This window comes from Siphateles boraxobius, unplaced genomic scaffold, assembly GCF_051911475.1.
Source record: "Siphateles boraxobius isolate OS27281-9 unplaced genomic scaffold, OSU_SipBor_1 18, whole genome shotgun sequence".
Lineage (NCBI taxonomy): Eukaryota > Metazoa > Chordata > Actinopteri > Cypriniformes > Leuciscidae > Siphateles > Siphateles boraxobius.
Genome location: NW_027508788.1, coordinates 8,913,770 through 8,936,715, shown reverse-complemented (window position 1 = coordinate 8,936,715; position 22,946 = coordinate 8,913,770). Strand labels below are relative to the sequence as shown.

The following is a 22,946-nucleotide window of genomic DNA, read 5'->3' as shown; positions in this document are numbered from 1 at the left end:
GTATTCCTTAAAAGAAATTCTCTCTTATTATGTTCAACACAAGGTGGCGTTATGTTTGAATCTCAGCAGATGTAGTTGGTTTAGTTGGTTGAAGTTATGCAGATGGACACTGAAATCAGTCTATTATGGGATTATAAATTAGAATTGTTGCATTATTCCAAATAAATTGATTAATATTCACACAAAAATGTAAAGAGATTCACAAAAATGTATCAAATTCACAAATAAATATATTAAAATCCACAAATAAATGTTTAGGTTAATTCCTATCTTTTTTTAAATCGTACTTATTATTTCTTAATTAGGCTACTAATGTAAGTGCCTACTTTGGCTTGATAGTGGAATAGGAATTTTTGTCTGTTCTTATTGAATTTGCATTTTTTTTAAACTAATTGAAAGAGGGACAAAGTAATTGTAGGCTACTTAAGTGAACAGTAGCCTACCTGTTTTTCTTAGCTTTTATTCTTAGATGAAAAACAAAACAAACAAAACAGCATTTTTACATCTAAACATAGGCTACAAGTAATGTTGTCAATTATACTTTCAACTGTCCATAATAATCACTTAAATAATTGGATAAAATAATTCATATTACAACATCATGATGTCATGACTGTAATTGAGCTGTTTCAAAAAAGCATCAGTTGATCTCTGAGCCTGTTATGAAGAAAAAAAAAATAATAATGATGATAATGATAATTATTATTATTTAAACACCAACTTAACTTGGCCACATCTTTTTTATTTCTTTTTCAAAGTTAATGTTTAAGATAGTAAATGTATACAATGTATGATTTTAAGGAAGCTCTATGAAAGTTTAAGTTAAACAAAAACGGCAATAATAGCTTGTGATGTGAAGTCATAGACTTGTGCATTACCTGCATTGACACTCACTGTGTTCAACAAAAGGCAGCTCAATAATCATCTCACCATGTACATTCGTGGCATATTGCTTTAACTGTAATTTTGTTGGGGAAAAAAGCAAAGGAGAAACAGATATGTGATGATGAACTGAATCAAGTACATTTCCATATACAGTATGTTTCTGTTTGTATACCTGCATCATGGTGGTGTGTTTGGTCACACTGACACACACCATAGCCTCATCCAGGCAGCAGCCTCCACAGCGCTGCACAGACACACATGAGGGCACCACACCGTTGTGCATCACCTCAGGGAATTCATGCTCAACTTTAACTAAAGTTTCACGTGGATCACAGATGCTGTTGACATTGAGCATCCCTGCAAAAAGTGAATGAATGAATGGAGAACACAATTAATGACATGGACATATCTGTTTGATGTAATTTCAATATCTCTATTTTAGTTCTCCAAGAAGCATTGTTGAAACCTTTCAGTGAGAAAACATAGTGACATATACTTAAACCAATGAGAGAGAGAGAGAGAGAAAGAGAGAGAGAGAGAGAGAGAGATACCTGAGTTATGACTGATATATTGGTTGTGATGATGCTGTTAGGGTTAAATATAAAACAATTTGGTTAATTATGTAATTTATTTTATTTATCCGTTGTTACTAATGTTGATTAACTAATTCCAACTGCTTTTACAGTGTTCTGGCACTTATTTTCATAATCATCAATGGGCGAGTCACACAGTTTTGTCATAATTCGCACGTACACCAACATTCGTATGTTCGGTAACACTCTATTGTAGTCTCCTTGTTACATAGTAATAAAGGAATATTATGCATAATTACAAAACTAACCCTAGCCTTATTATATTGCCTAGCGAAGTAGACTACATGTGGTATTACATAGGTATGTTCATTTATTAATGGTGTATTGTCCATACAAACAGAGAGACTGACTGAAAAGTGGAACAAATTAAGATAAGTATGTCTACATCTATCCCGACTGTTGTTTTTACACTAAACTCATGACAGTAAGCACGAACCCAGCATTAGACGTCATACACCAAAACACTTTTACGCTGTTTACAACTACACAGTTGTACTACACTGGAGAAAGCAAGTCTCACACACAGTAACAATAAATAATTATTATAATTTAGTCACAATCGAATATATAAATTATGTTCCTGTAGTAAATGTTTGCATTTTGTCTTAAAAAGAATCAGAATTGCTGAACTTTACCTGATCGTCCATCCCAGATGTCAGATGGTACAGGACGAGATAGAGCACACACAGAAAAACACGCATTGCTTTACTTGAATGCCTGAAGCCTCTCAAGAAATGTTTTATTCCGATAATACAGATTACCCAGTTCATTTGAATCCTAAATCCCTACTGAACTGTTACTCACCATATCCTCATAACGGATATTGCAAAATATATTGAGAAGTTTTGTATCATTTTTACCTTATTACTACTTTCATTTTCAAACAAGTAGCTGTTATGTGGTACATTTAGTGCGTTAAAATGGATTCATCTTTTAAGTTTAATCAAAAACAGAATATATGCATAGATTTTTTGGAGGAAAAAACTCAAATCAAATCAAGCATCAATTAAAACCATAATTAGTTTTGCACTTTATTATTATTTTTTTAAAAGCAGCAAATGAGTTTGTGCACTAGATGGAATGCAATTTATATCTGTGCATGTGTAACTTGTTCATAGATTCAAAAGCTGTGTCGGAGTGCACTAATCACTGACAGAAGGTTAACTGCCTTTTTTTCTTTCAATATCACAAATACTTATGTGTGAAAGTCCCTTTTGGTATTTCAAACAACATCAAATTAATCTTAAGAGTATACACAAACACTGAGTTAAAAAAAAAACATCACACTTGATTACATAAAAAAATAAACAGTACATGACCATCTTAAAAATCAGTTTGGTTTTATCCACCAAATAGCAATGAATATGGTAATTTGAATGCTCAGAGTGCTAAGTTTGATTTTAAGAGATATACAATAAAATGATGACGCCCTTCAGTCTGAAGTTATGCAATTCATCACTTTCAGACAGACTTAAGCTAACTAGGAGTGATTGACAGAGGTATGTTCTGAGCAGCTCTGGGACGCACTTTGAAACAAATGAGTACAAGTCAAGGAATTACGAATGCAGGGAAGCGGGTCTGGTGCTCACACCTGACCTCTATACACAATGCTGGTGTTCACTTTGAGTGGAACATTCAGTGGATTTTAAACCCATGGTTAGTCTTAATCGCAGCGCTGATGCATAAAAGAAAGTTCTGGTCCTCCAACAGTCATGACGACGGATGTCCTGGCAGACCATCAAATGAAGTTCAGTCTTTCCCGTTCCCCTCGTCAGAACAGCTTTATCATGCTCTCTCTTGACTTGCCAACTCCCACCCACTTCACTAAAAAGAGAAAACATTTTCTAATAATCATTTTGTCATTTCTAAGCATGCCAGTAGGACATATTTCATTCTGTTGCTGCATATGTCAGAGGCTGAAACATTCTAAATGAATAAATGATATAGTATGTGTATTTTTACCTGGGACCTGCAGGAAATTCTCGATAAAGTGAATGTAAGCTTGAGCCTGTGATGGCAGCTCATCAAAACTGCGCACTTCCTCAGTGCTACAACACCAGCCAGGAAACGTCTCATAAGTCACCTGAACCTTTGTGAGGACATCCATGTTTGCTGAAATATACAAATATTACCCCTCCATTATCAGAAAAGGTCTATGCTAGTAAATGACAAAAAGCATGGTAATATTGTAATGTGTGTGAATATCATTGTAATCCGTGACAAATCTGAACATGTGTTAAAATTGGTAACTTACCAGGAAAACTGGGAAGAGGCTTTCCATCAACTGTGTAAGCTATGCCAATCTTTATTTCTGGCAATGTGTCAAGAATGTCTAGCTTTGTCAGTGCAATGCTGAGAGAAACAGAAGGAAAAGTGTTGTTAAATTAAACTGAACAAATCTTAAATTCAATCTTGGTAATAGCTACAACAAAGAAAAATAGAGACTGGTTCAAACTGTTACAATTACATAACTGTCCCACTTGTACTCTCTACCAAAAGGTTTGGGGTTTTAAGATTTTTTTTTAAAGAAGTTAATTTATTCAGCAAGGATGCATTAAATTGATCAAAAGTGCCAGTAATGATATTTTTAATGTTACAGAATATTTCTATTTCAAATAAATGATGCTCTTCTGAACTTTCTATTCATCAAAGAATCCTGAGGGAAAAGTATGACAGTTTGCACAAAACTATTAAGCAGCACTGTTTTCAACATGTTTCTTAAGCAGCAAATTAGCATATTCAAATGATTTCTGAAGGATCATGTGACACTAAAGACTGGAGTAATGGTGCTGAAAATTCAGCTTTTCCATCACAGAAATAAATTATATTTTAAAATATAATAAAAAGAAAACCATTATTTTAAATTGTAATATTTCACAATATTACTTTTTATTTGTTGATAAAATAAATTGATCCTTGGTGAGCAGAAGAGACAACATATTAAAAAAATATTACTGAGCTCAAATTTTAGAACGGTAGTGAAATTAAAACACTGAACATAACTCACGCTGAAAAACCATTAACCATGTGGGCATAGCGAACCAAAACCAAGTCCAGCCATCCACAGCGACGCCGCCTGCCTGTTGTGACGCCAAATTCCCTCCCTTTGCTCTGCAGCAGATTACCAGTTTCCTAGAAAATACGAGAATATTTTCAATTTTCAAGTACAATACATGTGAAGATATGTCACAAGTTTTACCCCGACTCCTCTTCAAAACACACCCTGACACAGACTCACATTATCTTGCTCAGTAGGGAATGCTCCCACTCCCACCCTGGTGGTGTAGGCCTTCACCACTCCATACACACGGCCAACATGAGACGGAGGGACTCCAAGGCCTGTGCAAACGCCTCCGACCGTACAGTTTGATGAGGTCACAAAGGGGTAGGTCCCTGAGAGAGATGGAAACATTCTATGTTAAGACAACATTTGTATCATTCACACGGTCAAATACAAATTCCACTGTTCTTGGAAGGTCAAAACATTTTAAAGCACACCAGTGGATCTTCCCATTTATGCGGGATTGACAATCATACCAAAATCGATATCCAGTAAGGCAGCATTAGCTCCTTCCACCAGAATCTTCTTGCTTGGTCCAGTAAGGGCTTTGTGCATGAAATAAACCCCATCAGTTACAAGGGGCCGTAACCTCTCAGCATAACCCTGTGGGTGAAATGGAGAAAATACTACTGGGCAGGTTCATGATTTAGAAGTTGAACACATACTAATGATGCCGAGATGCTAATCACCTTCAGTTGCTCCAGCTCAGCATCAGTATCAATATTAAGGTTAGGATATGTGGTCTGAAAATGACCAGCCAGCACCCGAAATCTGCAGACAGATATTTACAAGTTTTTAATCTGTCTTCATGAAGTCCTAATTTTCACAGAGAAAGAAAGTCTAACAAAAGCAGATATGATTATTACGAAACAATACATAGAATTCAATGTAATCAAGTAGTTTTCTGAAATATTAAATAGAAATCTATCATTATGCTCACTTTTCCTCAAATACTGAGAAGTCTGAGACCAGATCACACACTCTCAGTCCATTACGTGCTGCTTTGGAGGAATATGCAGGTCCAATGCCCTTCTTAGTGGTGCCCAAACTGTAAAACAAAGGAGGATGAACTCAATATCAATCTTGTAGAAAATTATCTGCAAATGTGAGCTGTTATAAGTGAAAAAAAGAAAGAAAAGAAAACCCACTTTTTCCCTGCCTGCTGCTGTCTCAGCTGCTCCTGTATCCCATCAACAGCCTGATGGAAGTTGAACACTACACAGAAAAAGAGAACAGCTCTAATTCTAATGTCATTGATATAAGTTTCCTGGTATTTTTATTTATCCGAGACAAAAGCATGTCATCTGGAATACGTCAAAATTACTCATGAAGTCCAAACAAAACCGTACCAATATGTGCCCTGTCAGATATCTTCAGTCGTTCCTCCCATCCTTGAAGTCCTAATATAAACAAAGCCATAAAATAAAACTCATTAACCCCTTACTAGACACCCCTCATTTTGGCAAGTGGGGCATATATGACATACCCAAAATAAAAAAGTTGCTGCTCACAAGTCATTCTGGATAGACACATAATCAACATATTTAAAAAGCTGACACCTGAGAGTTTACAATTCAAGACTCAGAATTACTCAGACTGTTATTAATATGGAGATATATAAGCTCAAACATAAAAACAAAAATAATAATAATATAAGTTGAAATGTATAAAAAATATTACATAAATGGGGTATAACAACTTATAACCAAAATTACAGTGAAGCCACAAGTGTGGTCAAGCTTCATTTCAAATCTGAGGATTATGTCTTAAACTATGCATTTTCTGAATCATTTCATAAGACCATGTTATGCGTTTTTAGAGAAGGCTAATAAAAATGCTAAAGAAGTTATTTATGGCCCATTTATAACTCTAATGCACTCTAATGTCTGGAATGGAGAACTGCCCATTCACGATTTCAGATCAAGTACGAGTGGGATGTTTTAACGTGCAGTGATGTTGAACAACAATAATCTGGGGCCGACTGCGATCTTTGACGTTAAGTGGTTAATGTAAAAACAGCATTAATACTTCATCTGACAGAGCTCAAACAATACAAAAACAACCATATATATAATTGTTTCATGCTACTATCATCTACACATTGCAGAATTTTTGTATTTGACAACCTTATTTAAAGGCAGGATTAAATTGGAAAATGCAATATTTTGACAGTGAAAATCGTCGCGAAAAAATCTGATACTGTATGTCAGAATAGATCTGTGCATGAAGTCTTGCAAACTAATAGACTTTCCACTTGTTCTATGTAATGTGTGATGCTTCCATGTTTCTTTGTTCTACATCTACAAAGTACTGATTTTGTTGTTGCAACAACCACAGCTTTTTGTAAGGAAGACTGGACTTTTTTTATAATTTTCATACTTGTATATTTCATGTTTTCATATTCTACGTTATTATAATGTATGTTATACGTTATTGTACATTGCACGTTAAGTACCCTTAAGTTAAGTAAATATGACTTAAATCTTCCTTTTGCGTTCGTTTATTAAAACAAAAGTACTTGCCTTGGTCACCACTAGGACCAGATTATTAAAAAAAATGTCACTGATTTTGCAGTAAACCATTTGTATGTACTTTGTAACAATAGCTGTTCAATCCAGATCATGTCTTTTTCATTTGCAAAAATACTAAGGTACACATTTTTAGCTACATTGTCCAGTCCTGATATGTAGGTATCTTAAATACATGGAATATATATTAAGCAAATGATATCACAATGACCTCATGTTTAACATTGTTGTGTATTTCACTCCATATACTGATCATTTTACCATCGCCTTTCTGCAAGTTCTTCTCAGCCTCATCAAAAAGACCTGGCAGATGTATCACAACACCATTTCCTGTGGGAAAGAAAAAGAAAGGATGTCAACAATCACAACAGCAGGTCAAAGGTTAACATCCTAACCCAAACAATGAAACAAGAAAAATTCAATGAGAAATGACTACGTTTTAATGGAGAGTTATAAATACATAATGAAACGGACACTTAGTAAAAATTAGCGGGCAGTAAAGCAAGCAACATGTGATTTAATAGATCAAACAAAACATACCAATAAATGAGATGGCCTTTTTGTTGAGAACGCCACTAGGAAGCAGGTGAAAGTCGTACTCAACCGAGTCCACGACCACTGTGTGTCCCGCGTTATTTCCTCCCTGATAACACAGTTGAATCAAACATGAGCGCAAGTATCGCGATAAGATAAAAACAGAGCCGCAGGAAACGTTACCTCACTTGTCCTGCCGCCAAAAAGTGGCGATGGCGATGACAACAATAAAGGAAACTTTGGCTTCATTGCTAGGTTAGTGATACGTCGTCTGAAAGTGGTTGTATGTTTTTTCGCTTTTACCTCAATTAAACTGTGTAATAAACGCAATCCTCAGACACCACAGATAATGTTTGCTCATAAACTCTTATAAACACAAATTGATGCGCGGTTGGACACACACCTGGCATCTGCATACAATGTCGGCGTCCATTGCCAAGAGGTCGACCACTTTCCCTTTCCCCTCATCTCCCCACTGAGCTCCCAAAACTACGGTCACTTTATTCTGGGGCTCCCGCAGGATCCGCAGCGAGTCCACGCTGTCTCTGGAGCGCTTGAGCACGGGTTCGCCGTTCAGCGAGGCCGTTTCCTGACCATTAGACATTGTGCTATCCGCAGCCATGCCGAGAGTGTGAAGAACAGCGTGAAAGCGGCTAGGCTACTGCAACAAAGCAGCGCACGAGATTGGCCTTCAAAATAAAAGTCCGCAGTCAAAAACAACAAAAGAGGCGATGGAGTTCGAACACACGACCTTGAAACCTGCACTGGAGGAATGAACACATGCACGCTTGTAAAAAATATCGGAATTAAATCGGAGTGTATGAGACATGCTAATGTAATGAAACTCAATTAAGTTTATTCCCGCCCCAGGTTATTGATATTGCTAGTTTTATACGCTTATCATATATTGCTTCACGTGGGTATTTGGCGGGTATTTTTTGTGGAAACATAACTATTTTTGCATTTAATTGTTTTTGTCTTTTATTACTTGTAAATAAATAAATAATGTTTTTGTCTATGTTATTATTGTTAATTCTGACTTTCGGCTGAGGCTTCTTTTGTTCAACCACAACATCTGTCTTATTCTTTACGATCTAGTAAAACTAGTAATCTGAATATTTATTTAATATAAACAAATCGGAATATTTATTTAATATGAAAAAATGTTTGACTCTCTAAACTTCTAAAAAACAGCCAAACCAGTCTGAGTTGCAAATCCAAACACTGGTAAATTGCATTTTAAAAGTAAAAAATGTATAGCCACTTCCACTATTAAAACATTTTATTCATTCAGTTGTTTAAAGTATAGTTGACCATGAGAAGACATGCATAAACTGGACAAAAAAACATGCTATTCCACTGCTTTGCTCGAGCTTGATAACAGGCTACGTAATGAACTGCAAGCAGCTCATTATCTACTTTTCAGAGAGCAGCATGTTTCTTTGGACTAACGGACGATGTTATCAATCAAAACCCTCCCAGAAACTTTTGAAGGAGAGTGTTACATGTATGTTATGTGTTGTTTACTGCTTGTCTGTTTGTATGTTGGGAGTTTGTATGGAGGGGCAACTTACCCAGGTAGTGATAAAGCTGTAGCAAAGCACTGGACTATCTAATTATCTAATTGAAGAACAGTTCAGTTGCAGTTTAAAATGTTTCAATTATGTCATATTCTCTGTACATTCTTAGGGATCATCCAAACACAATAAAAAGGCGTTTCACCGGTGTTTTGTGTGTCAGCTGTTTCAACACTAGTTTTGACTGGCATGGACTCATTACATAAAAGTCAGGGTGAGTGTGAGCTGCATGCCAGAGAGATCCATGCATAATTCAATATTCAGGTACTTTATCAAGTGTTAAAGAGTATTCTTTTTTTAGTAAGTTAATATAAATTAAAAATTGTACTTAATTTGATTTAATTTAATATGATGTACTGTATGTTTCAACTGCCTGCAACTCTGCTGCTGCTGACACTCACTATGGTATGTTATTGCTGTCTTCTCTTTAGTTGCAAATTCTCACGAGCAGATTCTCGGTCATGGAGCAAGTGTGTGAGACATTTATGATGGCTTAGAAACCAGGTGTTGGCTCCATTAACAGAGGAGTTAGTTTTTCAAGCGTCCATGATTCCCATGTTGGTGCAATGCATCGGTCCCACTGCTGCCAGCTTCATCCTCTCTTCTGGTGGTGGTGTGGGTAAGTTTAAAATAGCAAGACGATAATGTAGAAATATGTTGTCCTTCCAGCAGATGGCGATGTCGAGCTCTAATAACAAGCAGTGAATGTAGGATTGCTTGTGTGCATGCTTTTAAAAGGTATTGCATATAGTTCAGAAATGTTTAATCAAGTCAAGTTACCTATATATAGCACTTTATAGATGGTGTCAAAGCAGCTTTTTAGTGATAAACAGGAAAATAAGATTAAATGATGCAAACAGAATTAAACTCTGCTGTAAAGCAGCTGTAAAAAGACATTACTAAACAGTAGTGCTGCACGATTAATCATATCGCAAAAGCCCTTATACCAGGGCTCCAGAATAACTTTTTTTAAGTGCACCAGGACAAAATGTAGGTGCACCCAAATTTTTCCTTGGCTGCGTTGCCTTTAACGCCACAGTTTCAATGTCACCTTTTTATCACCTCCATATACATTCATATTATGTAAATTATTTTAAACAAGAGTAAGGTGTAGCTAATACAGAAACCGAAAATTGTCGGGACAGCAGCATTTGTCCAAATTTCAATCTTAACCGTTCTATTTCATCAGAAACGATCTTAAAACAGGGCTTTAAGTGTAAAATACCAAACTTGTCTTTTAAGCAAAATAAACATTTCAAAATAGAAAGTGCTACTGTTTAAAAGTGCTTCCCTGAACCGTCGATCATAAATGACATGTGGAATTCGCTATGGTAACAGTCGTATTTTTTTAAAATTTGACGGCCATTAGGCTACCCCAATAAATTGGGCACATGCAACGTCATTGCTGTACGTCGGGTTCACGTCTAATCCATTTTTCTTAATCAGAATGATTTCCAATCTAAATTTGGTGAATGGCAGCTCTTCTTTTGCGATGTTATAGGCGACGTTGAATTTTATTATCATCTCTGATTGTTCTGAGGACCTGATAGCTGCTGCCTGCCGCTGAAATGCAGCCGGGAGAGGGGCCACTTTGGTGACACAATTATCGCGGCATTTTTTAAAAAAATATTGTGCTTTTTCAGCGTTTCGATTTGAAACGTTGTTGATCCGCTTACAAATGCACTGTTCCCTGCCATGTTCTGGCCACATTCTTTACAATAAATGCAGTGTATTATGTTCTCTTTCTTATTGGACCTTAACCAGGGAAACTGGTCTAACCAGTCTTTACAAAATGTATATGTTTTCCCCAATTTATTTTGAGTCTCTAGCTCAGGCTCAGTAGGCTCTGAGTTGGATGCCATCTCCGGCGAAGGACCAGTCCCTGGTAAGACCAACTTGGCATCTTACCAGGGACTGGGGAGACTGGTGGCTGAAGGAGCTCCATGTTTGGGCTGTTGTCGGAGCATTAACCAGGGAGAGTGTTGGGGGGAACAGGCCTGCTTTTCTTAAAGAAAAAACTCTCTATGGGTCTATTTCTTTTCATTGTTCGTTGTCTGTTTTCTTGTGTTTATTCTGCTGATGCTGATTGCCATAACTGATTCTCTGGTGCTCAGGTCGCAATTTCAAACACACAGCACGGAGCAGTGTAGGCCTACAGGAATATCTGGACCACAGCCAATCATAGGCAAAGACCCGCCCCATCTCTGTCTCTTATTGGTTTAGACAACGATATGATCCAACCATGAGTGTGAGTTCCGTCAAAGGAGGTCAAATGTTAGGTGCACCGGTGCGACCTAGGAAAAATTTTAGTCGCACTCTAGAGCCCTGCCTTATACCATCACGCCAATTTTTTTGGCCAATAGCACTTAGCACCACCCTAAGAATGCGTCACGTATGCGTTATATTAGTGTTCTGCGTGCTATTTCCTCAGATTTTATTCCTTCAGGAAGTGGATTTTCTGTTGCCCGTAGGAAAGCATGTTTGTCGTGTTCTTTGCTATAATGCGGAGCAGTTTTACCTCACCTCTCAAGCGGACACGATGACAGGTGCGTGCAATGTCTGGGTCTTAAACATGCCCAGGCGGCGATTAACGGCCTATCTTACTGTCGTCACTGTGATAGCCTGCGTTTGAAAGTTTTGCGCTCCAGAGTCACCTGGTTTCTGAGGAAAGAAAGCCTCGTTTCTTACCCCCTCCTCTCCATTTCTGCGGTTGCAGAGGTGCTGCAACAGATGGATGCTTGGGGTGACGATTATGAGATTGAACGCATGGAGAGCGAGCAGACGGAATATTTGAATATTCAGAGCCGATTGCTCGCAGACTAGTGTGGCTCGGACCCCGTCATTTTCGTTTCTTGACGATTTGCGGCCTAATCCAGAAGCTCACAATCCAATTACACCATCCAATTCAGGAAAGGCCCACCTCCTTTTGGCGGGATCCTTCTCACCACGGTGTATCCTGGGGAGATTTCGACTCTGAATCAGGAGATTGTGTCACTCCTAGAGAAAGGGGCTATAGAAGAAATATCCCTCACTCAGATGGAGTCTGGCTTCTACAGCCGCTATTTTGTTGTGCCCAAAAAGGATGGTGGCTTGAGTCCAATACTGGACTTAACGTCGCCTAAACCTTGTGCTCAGAGTGAGCAAATTCAAAATGCTGACGTTGAAGTGTCCACTCACTCATGTCCAAACCGGAGATTGGTTTGTGACTATTGATCTGAAGGATGCGTACTTCCACATCCAGGTCGTCAAGAGGCACAGGAAGTTCCTCAGGTTTGCGTTCGAGGGCAAAGCATATCAATACTGTGTTCTTCCGTTCAGATTGGCTCTGGCTCCTTGAACGTTCACAAAGTATATGGACGCAGCTCTGGCCAGGGCATCCGAATTTTAAACTACCTGGACGATTGGCTGATATTAGCTCAATGTCAGGACTTGGCAATAGTACATCTCAATTTGGTACTCAGCCATTTGAGGAGCTTGGGTTTATGCATAAACCTTCAGAAGAGTGTGTTGCTGCCACGTCAACACATGACTTTTCTGGGCATAGATCTAGACTCTCACACAATGTGGGCATGGCTGTCTCTCGCACATGTTCAGTCATTGCAGTAGTGTCTGAGTCAATTAAGGACAGGATGTCGAGTCCAGGTGGGTTTGTGCCGCAGACTGATGGGTCTTAAGGCAGCAGCATCCCCTCTGGTTCAGTTGGGCCTGCTCCACATACAACCGTTACAGTGGTGGATCAAAAATCAAGGAATCACTTCCCTTTGCCACCCGTTTCGCAGAGTTATGATAACACGCACAAGGTTTTTATGCTCTAGATCCGTGGTCGAGACTTTCACTCCTTTACAGAGGGGTCCAGCAATCGTCTGGAGTTGCTAGCAGTGTTTCTGGTACTCAAACGTTTCTCACCCTGTCTGAACTCTTTTGCAGCCTTAAGAAGCCAAAATGGCCAAATAAGTAGGCCTATTTCTATCATGTCTAGACCGTATGCAAAAACAGCTGTACCTTAATTCCAGGTAAGATAACCATCTCATGTGAAACTTAATAATCAACAAGATTAGAAGATCACACTGATAAGAAAACGGAAAATACAAATAGCATGTCAGCCCACAAATAGACATACATTTGTCAGAGTAGAAGTAAAATGTCATGAATTACCCTGGTTTACTATTGAGCTCAGGGCTCTTAAAGCAAAGAACAGGCAGTTGGAACGACAATATAAAAAATCAGGGCTCACTGTTCATAAACTTATGTATGATGAGCATTTGGTTCGGTATAGCGATGCCCTCAAAATAGCAAGAACTGAATACTACTCTCAAATCATTAATGACGGTACTGCAAAACCAAACAAGATGTTTAGAGTAATCAACAAACTCCTTAAACCTACCAATCCACTTATTTGTTCCACTGTGCAGCAGTGCAATAAGTTTCTGATTTTCTTTACTGATAAAATTGAGAATATTTATCAGTCTATTACTTCTTTCTCTTTGTGTGCACCTCCTGAGATTCAGCCTGTAAATTGTCCACTTACCCGTTTTCTAGTTTTCAAACGGTCACCATTGATTACATTTCCAAATTAATTATGACGATGAGTTCCTCTACCTGTACTCTGGATCCTATTCCAACTCATGTTCTCAAGGAGTGTCTGTCATCTATCAGTCCTCTCATTTTGAACATTGTTAATGCTTCTCTTACTACTGGACTTGTTCCCCAAGCCCTTAAGGTTGCTTCCATCACACCCGTTCTTAAAAAGCCTGGGTGTGATGTGTCTGATCTGTCTAATTACAGGCCAATATCTAATCTTCCTTTTTGGCGAAGGTTTTGGAACGTGTTGTTATGTCAAAACTACATTCTCACTTGTCCATGAATGAGCTTTTAGAACCTTTTCAATCTGGTTTTCGATCAGGACATAGTACTGAGACTGCCTTGGTCCGAGTTATGAATGATCTCCTCGTCTCTGCTGACTCTGGTGCCCTTACTATCTTGGTGCTGTTAGATTTGAGTGCAGCTTTTGATACGCTGTGTCACTCTATATTGATTGAGAGACTTGAGACTTGGCTTGGTATTTCCGGTACAGTGTTGGAGTGGTATAAATCTTACCTCACTGATCGTACCCAGTGCGTCACGTTAGAAAATAATAAATCTAACGTTGGACAGGTATGTCATGGTGTCCCTCAGGGGTCTGTCCTTGGCCCAATACTTTTTAATATTTACATGCTTCCTTTAGGGCAGATTATTAGAAAGCATGGTTTGGGGTTCCACTTCTATGCTGATGATACTCAGATTTATATTAGCACAAAAACTAATATCACAGGTACATCAGCAACGCTTTCTGACTGTCTGCACGAAATTAAATTATGGATGTACCACAATTTTCTTAAATTAAATGGTACTAAGTCAGAGGTTCTTTTAGTTGGTACCCCTGCAGCTACCTGTAATGGTAAAAAAAATAATTTAGACATTGAAAACAATGTACTGTCTCCATTACCTCAAGTTCGCAACCTTGGTGTAATTTTTGATTCTCACTTAACACTTGAAGCACATATCAAGAGCATTTCAAAATCTGCATTCTTCCATTTGAGGAATATTGCCAGGATCAGGCCTTTTCTTTCATTACCTGATGCTGAGAGGCTTGTCCATGCACTTGTGACCTCTAGGCTTGATTATTGTAATGCCCTTTATCTTGGCCTACCTGCAAAGTCCATTAAGCGACTGCAACACATACAGAACTCAGCTGCACGTGTTCTTACACATACTCCTTTTCGTCAGCATATCTCTGGTGTGCTTAGGAACCTGCATTGGCTTCCGGTACATGCCCGTATTGATTTTAAAACTCTTATTTTAACATATAAAGCTGTACATGGAACTGCACCATCATATATATGTGATTTGATTACGCCATATATGCCCTCTCAATCTTTGGGCTCCGCCCACTCTTTTCTACTGAAACAGCCTTCTTGCAGACTGAAAACGATGGGTGAAAGAGCTTTCTCTGTGGCAGCCCCCTGGTTGTGGAATGCACTTCCTTTAAAGGGATACTCCACCAGTTTTTCTTATTAAACTATGTTATTCCCTTAACTAAGACGAGTTGATACATACCTCTCTCGTCTCAGTGCGTGCACTATATCGCTCTGTATTGCCGCAAAACTATGTTAGCACTTAGCTTAGCCCATGCATTAAATATGGGCCAAGTAGAGAAGCGACCAAACACTTCCACGTTTTCCCTATGTAAACACAGTTACTCGAGTAGTGTAACTTGACCTGGGCTGGTGACACAAAATAAACCGTTGCGCTTTTCTAAGCGTTTAAAATTGATGACTATATTGTATGGCGGAATACCATAACAAGTGCTTTTGAGCACTTCGACTTGGCGCAATAATATCTTCACTCGTGAAAAGTCCTCTTACCAGCTCCCGCTTCCTCTCGTTGTATTGACGGAAATGTCAGAGGGAGAGGAAGCGGGTAAGGAACCTAATCGTTAAAGGAACCCTTTAACGATTAGGAATGCTACAACATTAACGAGTTTTAAGAAACTGTTAAAAACCCATCTTTTTTAAGAAGGTGTTTGTGTCTTAATTGGTGTATGTTAATTTATCTTAATTTTTAATGCATTTACTTTTGTACTGTACTTGTAGCGCTTTGGGTACAAGAAAAGCGCAATATAAATAAAATTTATTATTATTATTATTATTATTATGAATACGAGTATAACTGTAAGGATTTGAAAGGATTAATCTTAGAAATAACCATAAAAGATTAATCATAATTATCATATGCGTATTTTTCTTTCTTTTTCTTATACAACACATGTTTAACAAGATTTCATCTTTGATATGAATTAATAATTTTTACTTTTATACATTTAAGTTGCATTTGTTTGGTTCTTTGTTCAATCTCTAACAATTAATTTATTTGTATTATTAAACTGCAAACATTAAACTTTGCTAAATTAAATATCTTTTACTGGAAGTATTCTGTTAACTCTGCTTAATTATAATTACAAAAACTGAAACTAAATATATAAAAACTAAATATAGCCTAAATGTGTTCACAAAATAAAAACTAAACTAAAACTAACTAAACCATTAATGAAACTAACTAAAACTAAACTAAAATTTATAGGAAATTTGAAAACGATATTAAAATACAAACTAATTTAAACATGCAAAACTATAATAATTAGTTCTTAGTAAATAAACATGAATGAACAATAGGTGTGTTGGAAGATACAGTACAACTTAACGAAATGTTTACGCCTCATACATAATATCGATCAATCAGTGTTTTTCAACAACAGAAAGAGGTCAATAACACAGCTGGCGAACAATATGTCACAACGTTAAATTTACCTCAGGAAAGCCATTTGATTGGACATTAGTTGGGTAGACAAATTATATATAGAGAAAGGAGTATTTTGCTAAATATGTGCACTATATTAAATATTTATTATATTTTTACTTACAGTATATCATTAAAATATTGTAATGTTGTTATTATAGCCTAGTAAAAAACACATTATATTTAAATTGAGTTGTTATTTTTAACCTTTAATAATAATACCAGCTGACAGGGCTCTCTGTATATTTACAGCATTAGGTGAGATTTTTTTTTTTTTTTTTTAGAAAAATTAACATGTAGCTAATATTTATCCAAATGAATCGATATTGAATCAAGATCGGAATCAAATCACAAGATTTGAATTTAAATCGTGAAATTTGTGTCAAGCAATCATAAAAACAGTAACCTACCAGTCATTGTACCATGATTTAAACATTGTAACATGTTGTCACTAAACTTTTCTTCACATTTCTTTTTACTTACCAAATATTTTGACAATCACAATACACATCCTGCTTAAATGTCCCTGTTTGTCTGGACAGAGTGTACAAAATATCTTATTTTCATGAGCATACTTGTTCTTATTTATTGTTCTATTTATTTTATACTATTGTACTATTGAGACAATAACAAGTTTGCAGTAATGCAAAGATGTCATTATTTCATTTTTAAAAAATATTATTTTAATTTGAAAACACTGCATTTAGTTGTGGCTAGTTTGAGTAGAGAAATACACATTTCAGCAGTATCACTGATCTGTGTGTGCATTTTCCTTGAGAACCAAGCAAGATAACTCATGAAACCATTTGTTTATTATAGCGCAATCGCAATATTGACCTCAATAATCGCAATATGACATTTTCCCCAAATCGTGCAGTGCTACTAAACAGTAATTATTCAGTTGAAATCAGTTCAGTGTTGATTCATTTCAGTTCAGTAACTGTAAAGTACATCAATAATGCAATGAGTTTAATTCAGCTATAAAGCAGCTCTGCAGAAAACAGTGATGTCATCATCCAGCTAAGTTGAGTTCTCATCCAATAGTGTCAGTGCGGTCAAATCAGTAATATTGCTGAATATTAAGTATCCCCAACTGAGCGAGTCAGAGGCGACACTGAGTAGGAACCCAAACTCTATCAGGAGACAGAGTGGAGAAAAGAATTTGGGTGAAACCTCAGTCGGGGAGCCAGTTCTCCTCTGGCCGATGAACGAACATGGTGTGATTATGATTAAAAACTCAGCGTGACAGGGAATCTGGAGTTTAAATTTTCCATTATGTTCAGACTTTACTGTGTTCTTTCTGTCCCACATAGCCCATTTTCATCATATCACTGAACAGCTTCTCTTTGGACAAGACACTGTGTTTGAGATCCTAATTTGTACAGGTAAATGCTTTTAAATGCCTAACATTTGATGTTGTCTCATCTAACACTTCATAACGTTATCTTTTCAGCTTTCTAGTTCACTTATACCTCCATTTTTGCCTTCATATTCATAAGAACAGGCGAGTGTCCGTGACATGTAAGTATAAATACAGTGTCATCAGGGGCCTCATTTATAACCGTTGCATACGCGCAAAACAGGCCCTGAAAGAGGCGTACGCCACTTCCGACGCTCAAGTTGTGATTTATAAAAACAAACTTGACGGGAAAATTTACGCACGAACGTTTTGGAGATGGAGCAGTTTGGCGATACCGATGGTGAGCTTGAGTTAAATGTCTTTTTGATCACTTTTAGACAGAAAATCTAAAAAAAATTATACATATACAGAAAGATAATACAAATAAAAATTTGCACCAAGCCTATCACATGAAGCAAACATCCATCCCTTCTTAAAAGCGCGTTGGGCCATTAAGTGGAACTGACGCATATGTAGCATCTAACACATCTAAAACCATAAACCTTAATTATAAGTCCTAATCATAAATACAGTTCATGTTCACAATTACAGTTTAAATAAATAAAATAATGATTTAAATTTTGTTTTACTTCTGTTGTAAATATTTAGATTAAATATGCCATTCTGATTAATGGAGTTAAACACTTAAATTACATGAAATCATTACTGAAAAGTTACAACATTTTTTATAGGCTATTTAATAAATATAAATATTTGTTGTGGATGCAATGCTTTTGAACACTTTTCCTCTGGCATGCTGTGTTTTAATGTTTTAACTACAGAGATAATTGCTTATCATGATAATAGTAGAAATAGTTTTGTGCAAATAATGCACAACAAGGTCTATCTGTTTCCATTAAAAACATAAATCAATTAAAAATACTCTTTGGCCAGTGGAAAAGATTGAGAAAAACTTTCTCCGAAATGTATTGTACACTATTTAATTTATTTATTCAAAAACAGGGCAAGGATAGGCTACTAAATGATCAACTATTGTGACATCACATCCGCATTTCATATTTTCTTAATGTCTTGTACCTAAACATGTTATCACGTGGATGAATAATTATATGCAAATGATATGCAGATGAGGATATGCATAGTAAAACTAGGCGTTGTAAGCTCCATATATGGTTGTTTCGAGGAGGAGACGCATGTGCGCACAATCTTCCGCTGACTGGGATTTATAAAGTGAATTCTGCGCAGGTTCCGTCGTACGCACCGGTTTATAAGTCTGAATATTTTTTTGCGTAAGCCATTTTTGACTTTCTGGCGCACGTACACTTTAAGTACGGCCGTCTAACTCGATCCAATGGCGGTATTCGAATTAGCGGTGAAGGTCTTTGCTGTTACTGTCATTTCTCGCGGCAAAGTATTTTTGGTTAAATGCAATACATTTTCTCATATGTATTAACTCGTTAATAAGGCTTTAATGATATCTGTGCATCATTAAATGTGAGCGAATGTTTTACTATTCTTTTAAACTCTTGAATGAAAATAATGTCACAATTTAATATGTCAGGTAAATGTATCATTATACAATTCCATAATCAATTCCAAGGTAATCAATGCAAAACATCAAATGCTCTAGTACAAAGAGGAAAATACCCGACAAGAAATGCGTGAGGCAGAGAGACTCGGCTCTTGACCTCACGGGCTGATCTGGATACAGAAAAAAAGCCCCGAGCTCTCGCTGCGTTTCATTATATACCCAGACCTCATTTCAAATCTAAACATCATCCACAGTGGAATTTACCTGTAAGTCACCATTTGCTAGCAGTGGAAAATTAGCATTCAGTCAAATGGTCAGGTGTTAACTCAAAGACACACCCTCCAGTGTGGAAGATGTTTCTAAACTTCCTAAGAAGTTTATTACCTTTTGGTTTACTTCTCTGGGAATGAGACATTTGTACCAGTCGCACAGAGACATTTCAAATAATACCAAACATGTATAAAACTCGATGATATTCATTCACATTAAACCATTTAGATTCTTGTGTGAGTTTGGGAGACCTCTGCCAGGATGAAGAATGGGGGAGAGAAATGTAGATTAGGATGAAGGAGGTGAGACCTTCATCTCAATAGTGCATGAGGGGGAGTTCAAATGTTAATTTCCTTTGTTTTCTCAGAGAGTGGCCCTCTCTTAAAGTCCTTCCAGTTTTTCCAGTCTTACAGATCCTACGCACAGTTTTATAAAAATGAGGTCCCTGGTTTGTGTCTCACCTCAGATTTCAATTTCTTAATGATCAGGTCATCTGGTGGGACCTGTGTTGTGCCATTCGTTTTGCAACTGGATGGGTTTTCCAGCCATTGACTCAGTTTTGCTGCACCCACAGAGGCCTGTGATTTTTTTCTCCTACCAGATGGGTGTTCTGCTCTTCCTTATCCTCCTCTTCCCCTTCACAGATCCTGCTCTCTATGGCATGACCCCCATCTGCAGTCTACTGCTTACACCTCGCTCTGACTTCACATGACACATCTTAATGGTGCCTGGGTGGAAATGTACCTGAAAGTCTTAAAAAAACATAACTGGGGCAAGAGATCCCTTCCTGAGAGCATGAAAGACAGTAAATGAAGCATATTGCTTTCATGCAAAAGACTCCACACATTCATCAGCCTAAATGCTAAATTAACGACTCTCATGTTTCATTTCTTTGCATTTTGTGTTAATAGTTTTCAAACTGGAGTGTAGCTCAGAGGCTCTTTCGAATGTTTTATTTTTTCATTTCTCTTTCATTCAATTAAAGTGCAGTTATCAGCTGTCATGTTGTTAAATTAAAACCAGATGCTGATGTGTATGTTGCTGCGCTCTCTCCTATTGCGGCCTTTGATTTTGAAATTAGATGATAAATAAAATGCAGCTCATATTTGTTGCTTTCGGTGACGTGAACTCTATTAAATCAGCATATATACCGCCAGAATTGAAGATCGGATATATATCCATTGTGAAAACGCATTTATGTGACCAAGTGTAAATGGAATCATTTTGATAAATTAGATGGCTATCTAATCAGTAAAAACACATAAAGTGTTTATAGATTGAAATGGCACAGAAACATACACCAAACAAAAAACGAGAGAAAAGGAGTACATTTTCATCAGAAACAAACGAGAGAAAAGGAGTACATTTTCATCAGAAGGAACTGTCAGAATTGCCGAACAAAGAAGGGAAGCCAAAGCTGCCGGGGACAGAAACAAGGCGGTTAAATGCGGAATTTCAAAGAGCAACAAGGAAGGACAAAGAGTCATACTGTAAGCAAACTCTCTTTCAAGCCTGTAAAGCAGTGGTCTCAAACTCAATTCCTGGAGGGCCAGAGCTCTGCACAGTTTTGCTCCAACCCTAATCAAACACACCTGATCCAGCTAATCAAGGTCTTCAGGATTGCTAGAAACTTCCTTGCAGGTGTGAGTTTGAGCTGGTTGGAGCTAAACTGTGCAGAGCTGTGGCCCTCCAGGAATTGAGTTTGAGACCACTGCCGTAAAGGAATGATAAAAGACAAGTATGGACGACTCTTGACTGACCAGCAGGACGTTAGAGCCAGGTGGCAAGAATACAGAGAGCTTTATGTAAGCACTAGCAATAGAGAACAACCTTACAATGACCCGGTGGAAATAGAACCAGCAATTTTAAATGAAGAAGTTAAATGGGTGATGCAGCAATTAATAAAACAACAAGGCTCCAGGTTTTGACTGTATCCCAGCAGAATTGTTGAGTCCTATTTCCACCTGCGGCCATCAAAGCAATTTGCCAAAAGCTCTGGGAATCCAGGAACTGGCCAAAAGATTGGAAAAGTTCAGTTTTCATTCCAGTACTAAAGTAGGCGATGCAAGGAACTTTTGCAACTACCATTCAATAGCCTTGATTTCTCACACAAGCAAAATCCTTCTAAAAATATATTAAAAATGATACAGCAGCGCCTACACCTAATCATAGAAACAGATCCTGACTCGCAGGCTGGGTTTCACTGAGGTCGTGGCACACGTTACCCCATAGCAAATCTGGGGTGGATCATTGAAAAATGTTATGTAATGAATCAGAAAGGCATCTACATTTGCTTCATTGTCTATAGCAAGGCTTTTGATTGTGTTGAACATGACAAGTTATGGAAGGTACTTCAAGAACTGAGTCAGAATGTCAGCACATCTGTATTAAGATCGCTTTATACAGATCAAGAAGCAGTTGTCCTAACACAGCGGTGATACAGAATGGTTCAAAATTGAAAAGGTGTGAGACAAGGCTGTATTCTCTCCCGATTTCTCTTCAATCTTTATGCTGAAACGATCATGAGTAAATTAGGTCTGGAAGAATTCGAAATGGGTGTGAAGATTTGCGGCAGAAATATCTATAATCTCCATTGGTGATACAACCTTATTAGCAGAAACCGAAGATTGTCTGAACCACCTTATAATAAAAATTCAAAAGCAAAGTGAAAAGATGGGACTCCAACTGAACATCAAAAAGACTAATATTGACAATAGCCGGAACCGGAGCAATTTAAAGTAACCATCAATAGAGAAGAAATTGAAAGTCAAGGACTTCTGCTTCTTGGGCAAACTGGCGACTGCACACCTGAAATATGGCGCCAAATTTCATTAGGACGTAATGCAATGTTGAGCATGAACCAAATCTGGAGGAGCAAAGACATCAACATCTCAACCAAATGCAGGCTAGTCCAAGCAATTGTGTTTCCTATATCAACATACGGATGTGAAAGCTGGACTATGAAAAAAAAAATGATCGAAGGAGGATTGACGCTTTTGAGTTGTGGTGTTGGAGAAGGCTCTTAAGGATACAATGGACAGCGAGGGTTACCAACAGGGAGTGCACCAAACCAGAGATGTCGCTTGAGGGAAAAAATACCAAATCGCGGCTCATCTTCGGTCATGTGACGTGAACAGCTTCATTGGAAAATGTAATAATGCTTGGCCAAAACTTTAACTACTATGTACTAAGTTATTGGTTAATTAATTAGGCTTTTACATTGTACTTATATTATTATAATTACTGCATGTAATGATATCTGTAATTAATTT

At 37.4% G+C, this 22,946-nt stretch overlaps 2 protein-coding genes across 2 annotated transcripts; one reads left to right on the top strand and one right to left on the bottom strand.

The window, feature by feature from the left end:
* Window positions 1–2,484: 2,484 nt before the first annotated feature.
* On the bottom strand, window positions 2,485–8,268 carry adssl (adenylosuccinate synthase, like). The gene is made up of 13 exons (XM_077233273.1): window positions 8,005–8,268; window positions 7,608–7,710; window positions 7,329–7,397; window positions 5,889–5,939; window positions 5,688–5,754; window positions 5,480–5,587; window positions 5,229–5,310; window positions 5,016–5,142; window positions 4,717–4,871; window positions 4,486–4,610; window positions 3,733–3,830; window positions 3,441–3,590; window positions 2,485–3,302 (listed from the first exon to the last, which is right to left on the bottom strand). Exons 1-13 carry the CDS (start codon window positions 8,221–8,223, stop codon window positions 3,250–3,252), a joined length of 1,407 nt encoding a protein of 468 aa, XP_077089388.1. The 5' UTR covers window positions 8,224–8,268; the 3' UTR covers window positions 2,485–3,249.
* A 732-nt stretch (window positions 8,269–9,000) lies between these two features.
* Window positions 9,001–20,514, top strand: rce1b (Ras converting CAAX endopeptidase 1b). The gene is given in 6 exon segments (XM_077232680.1): window positions 9,001–9,152; window positions 9,155–9,179; window positions 9,610–9,797; window positions 17,827–17,898; window positions 17,967–18,017; window positions 20,163–20,514. Coding segments are annotated over 6 exon segments (654 nt in total). The 5' UTR covers window positions 9,001–9,058; the 3' UTR covers window positions 20,387–20,514.
* The last annotated feature ends 2,432 nt before the right edge of the window (window positions 20,515–22,946 follow it).